The sequence below is a fragment of the Amborella trichopoda genome, chromosome 11 (genome assembly GCF_054954075.1).
Source record: "Amborella trichopoda isolate Santa Cruz 75 chromosome 11, AtrichopodaSantaCruz75HAP2 v2.0, whole genome shotgun sequence".
Classification (NCBI taxonomy): domain Eukaryota; kingdom Viridiplantae; phylum Streptophyta; class Magnoliopsida; order Amborellales; family Amborellaceae; genus Amborella; species Amborella trichopoda.
The window spans coordinates 1,986,744-1,991,073 of NC_142346.1; the positions used below are offsets into that span (position 1 = coordinate 1,986,744).

Here is a 4,330-nt window from a genome sequence, read left to right on the forward strand (position 1 = left end):
TTCAAAGGAGACAGGGGCAGTTTAGTCATTTTCGAAAAAACAGCAGAGCCGTAAGTACACCTCTGGTTCGAGATTCAATCTCTCTCTACCGATTTTGTCTCTCTCCTCCCCCTATAGATTTTCTCTCTCTTCAAGACAACACTCGGCGTGTCTCCCTCTCGCTCCACCTGCTTAAACTAGTGTCTCTCTCTAAAGACTTTCTCTCTCTTCAAGCCTTGCGTCTCTTTCTTTCTCTCTCTATAGCTCTTTCTTTCTCTCTCTAGCTGTTTCTCTCTCTAGCTGGTCCTTATGTCCGAAGCAGGAAGGGCAGGCGCTCCCGCTTTTAAAAACCTTTTGGCCTCTGACCCTGCACCACAGTTTGGTTTGGTGTTTAGAGAGAGAAAGTTGCAGAGCCCAAACAGGTTAGCAGAGTCTCAGTAAAAGGAGCAGAGGGAGAGACAGTGTTGCAGGTTGAGTTTTTCGGGTTGTTAGCAAAAAGAGAGAGAAATCAACAAACCCATTTACGTCTTTACGGAGAGAAACAAACAAACCCATTCACGATTTTTAGAGAGAGAAAAGGGGGCTATAATCCTTCATGGACCAACAATGGCGGCTTCACCAGTCAGAGCATCAGCAGGAGCAGAGCAACCAGCCTTCTGCAAAGCTCTTGAAGCTCTCAGATGAAGCATCAGAGGCACCCCCCTCTGCCCTCCCCCTATTCGTACGGGATTCAACTTCCGTTCTCTCTCTATCGGACGCCTTCAAATCACCCAGTAAATCCTCAAACTCTCTCTCTCTCTCTAACTTCACTAGCTCCTACATCCTACTTCCTAGAGAGGTGAGAGAAAAATATGAGTTCTATTCGTTGGAGTTTTCTTCCTAGAGAGAGGAGAGAGAAAATAGCAGCTCCTAGGCATTTGATTTCTAGAGAGATAAGAGGGAAAACGATAACTTTTCGTTGTTGGGTCGTCACAGTACTTGCTTTCTAGAGAGAGAATGGCAACTGTGGTTCTTGGGTTTTGAGAGAGAAAACAGGAGCTATTCAGAAGCGCTTGCTTTCTAGAGAGGAGAGATAAATGGTGACTCTGGTTTGTTGGGTTTTGATAGGGAGGATAGGAGCTATTCAGTATCATTTGCCTTCTAGAGAGGAGGTTTTTTACGAAGATTTTTTGCTTTCTAGAGAGATGAGAGAGAAAATGGTAACAATGGTTTGTTGGGTTTTGCAGGGTTGGGGGTTATGGGCCAGGTTTCTCGTTCTCCATTTAACATGGCGCAATGGCATGAGCTTGAGCAACAGGCATTGATCTTCAAGTATATGATGGCTGGAGCTCCTGTTCCTTTAGATCTGGTTCTTCCCATAAGGAGCAGCGTGCTTGGATTGCCTTCTTTCTATCATCCTTATCACCATTATCAACCAAGCAGTAAGCTCTTCTTTCTCTCCCTAGAAAACCCAACTCATTTCATTTCTCCATTTTTTTTTGGGTTGAATCACCATTAACAAAGAACCAGTATGTACTTTCTCTCTCTAGAACAACCGAGCTCACCCATTTTGTTCTTCCGGTGTTTTTGGGTTGGATCAGAGATATGAAGAAATGTCTGAACTGGGCTCCTCTCCTTAACTACTGTCTTTCTCTCTCTAGAACTGTAGTAGGCCTTCCTTTTTCTGTTGTTTTTTCTCTTAGCATCAAGTGGGTTATTCCCTGTTGTGTTGTTTTCTCTCTCTAAAACTCAAGCAGGCTTCCCTTCCATTTTTTTTTATTTCTCACTCTAGAGATTAAGCGGATTTGTTCTTTCCTTCTCTCAGTCTTCTCTCTCTAGGACCCTGTTTCGAGTGGGTGTGGATCTTCTGTCTCTCTCTAGGATTGAAGTGCGTTCTCTTGCAATTTCTCTCTAGAATTGAAGAGCATTCTTACTTCTCTCTCTAGAGCTCTAGTGGTTTTCCCGTCTCTCTAGAACCATAGTGGGTTCTTTCTTTCCTTCAACTTCTATCTCCTCTCCCAAGTACTGAAGCAGTTCCTTCTTTCTCTCTAGATTTAGGTTTTCCCATGTGGGTCTCTCTCTAGATCTAAAGTGGGTTTTCCCCCATTTTCTCTCTCTAGAACTGAAGTGGATTTGTTGTTTTGTTTTTGTTTGCAGTTTTGCAATTTGGGAGGAGTATAGATGCAGAACCAGGAAGGTGTAGAAGAACTGATGGTAAAAAATGGAGATGCTCAAGAGAAGTGGTTAATGGACACAAGTACTGTGAGCGCCACATGCATAGAGGGAGAAACCGTTCAAGAAAGCCTGTGGAAACTGTAGCAAATGCTACTGCTTCAACTACTGCTACTTCTACTATTCCTAATAATGTTACTGCAAGCAATAGCAATGGCAATATCAGTAACAATCCCCCTTCAAAGCCCTTCACTCTATCACCCTCCAATTCCAACCCACTTCATCAACCAAGGTTAGTCTCTCTCTCTAGAACCATTTGATTTTTATTATTTGATTTTCATGAGTAACTACTTTTTTTCAACCCTCTTCATCAACCTTGCTCTCTCTCTCTAAACCCATAACAATCAAATGCTCTCTCTCGCTAAACTCATTTAACTGTTATCAGGAAAAGAGAATCTCTCTCTCTAGACCTAATTGATTTTTTATTAGAAAGAGAGCTTCATGCTTGACATACCCACTTTCTCCTTTTCAAGGAAAGTGACCATCTCTCTCTAGATTTCTGTCTTGGTCTACCTACTTTCTCTTCTAGGAAAATGACAGGCCACACTTGGTCTTTTTGTCTCAAGAAACATACACCATTCTTGCTCTTCACACTTTCTTTTCAGGGCCACACCTGCTTAAACACCCCACTTCTTTCCTTTCAAGCTTTCTTTTGAAATGGAAACTCTCTCTCTCTACTGTTTAAATGACCCCCTCTTTTTACCCTTCTTTTCTTTCACTCCTCTTTCAAGGAGAAGTCTCTCTCTAAGAATTTGTTCTTTTTTGTATCCTCCACTTGTTTTAATGGATTCAAGGCATGCCATGTTTCATCAAAACAAATTTATCCAACTATTTCCACCCTGCAGGTATGCCTCTGGCCAAAATTCTGGCAGCTGGTTGCCAGAAAACTCGTTCTCAGGCCGTGAACCTGCCGGAAAAGCTGATGGCCAGATCCTCCGCCACTTCTTTGATGACTGGCCAAGATCCTCCGGCCACCAGAACCCGACCAACCCCAACACGGACTCGTCCTCTTCGACTCACCTAACGATCTCTATTAGAGCCTCTGCAAATCCATCTTCTGACTTCTCTCTAAAGCTCTCCACTGGTGATTCTCTCCTCCCTTCAAACAATGAAAATGGAAATAGGCCGACCGAGAATTGGATGGTGTGGGAAAGCCCTCTGGCCGAGGCCCTGAGGTCTTCGACTTCGACCCCTACTCCAAGTGATCAGATTAAGGGTGGTTCTCTTTGGAATAGTACCAACAGCTTGAGCACCACAACTAACAGCAACAGTTGTAGTAATAGAAATGGAGCTTCAATGCCTAATTCGACCGCGACTACTCCGACTTCAACTCGGGTTGAATCTTCCCCAACGAGTGTTTTGCACAAGCCATATGGGTCGATCTCGGAAACGAGCAGTGCCAGTACTTGAGGATGGTGGCATGGTTTTTGTTTGGTTTGACACCTCTCTCACTGTCTCTACATGAACTTGGAGCTCATGAATTTTATTTGTTTCTGTTTCTTGTTTCTCTCCCTCTGTGTGCACTAGCTTTTGGTCACAACTACTAGGTCATATGGGGTTTCTGTTCAGTTTGGGCTCTCTCTCTCTCCAGGATTTCTGAGGCTTCACTGTGAAAGCTCCGTCACTCTCCCTCACTATAATTTCTTTTTTTCTGGTGTTTTTTCTATCTCTAATGTACATTGCTGTCTGACCAGGTTGAGTGGGTGTGACTTTGGCTCAGTTTGTCAAACTTGATTTTGGTGTTTGTTTTGAGCATCACCAAGATGCTTATTGTTTCTGGAGTTATCACTTATGGATATTTCTTGTTTGATTTTCAGCCGTCGAAACTGCAAAATTCTAAATATTTTGCTGCTAATTTGCTTGTATCCCATGCTTAGCTTTCTGTTGATTGTAGTTTTGGATTAAACATTACTGAAAGGGAGTATGTTTTTCAATTGTTTCACTCAGATATTTGGAAGAATTTTTTTTTTTAAAAAAAAGGCACAAATAGGAATGGCATGAAGATTTCTCTTGAATTTTGAGCGTCAATCATGTGAAATCATTGGAGATATCTTATTTCTATAGAAGAATATGTTGGAAATTAATTTTCAAGTTCCCAAACAGGCCACTACCTTGTATTCTGTAATTGCATGAGAGATTG

General features: G+C 42.4%; 1 protein-coding gene across 3 annotated transcripts; it reads left to right on the top strand.

Moving 5' to 3' along the window:
- The first annotated feature begins 353 nt into the window (after positions 1-353).
- LOC18441380 (growth-regulating factor 4) lies at positions 354-4,006 on the top strand. Of its 3 annotated transcripts, none has more exons than XM_020671757.2 (4): positions 354-817; positions 1,206-1,400; positions 2,116-2,422; positions 3,036-4,006. In XM_020671757.2, exons 2-4 carry the CDS (start codon positions 1,217-1,219, stop codon positions 3,598-3,600), a joined length of 1,056 nt encoding a protein of 351 aa, XP_020527416.1. In that variant the 5' UTR covers positions 354-817; positions 1,206-1,216; the 3' UTR covers positions 3,601-4,006. The 3 variants fall into 3 exon arrangements, with proteins under 3 accessions (XP_020527416.1, XP_006851561.1, XP_020527414.1); XM_006851498.4 differs by having other exon boundaries at positions 354-752; XM_020671755.2 differs by lacking the exon at positions 354-817 and adding an exon at positions 871-1,058.
- The last annotated feature ends 324 nt before the right edge of the window (positions 4,007-4,330 follow it).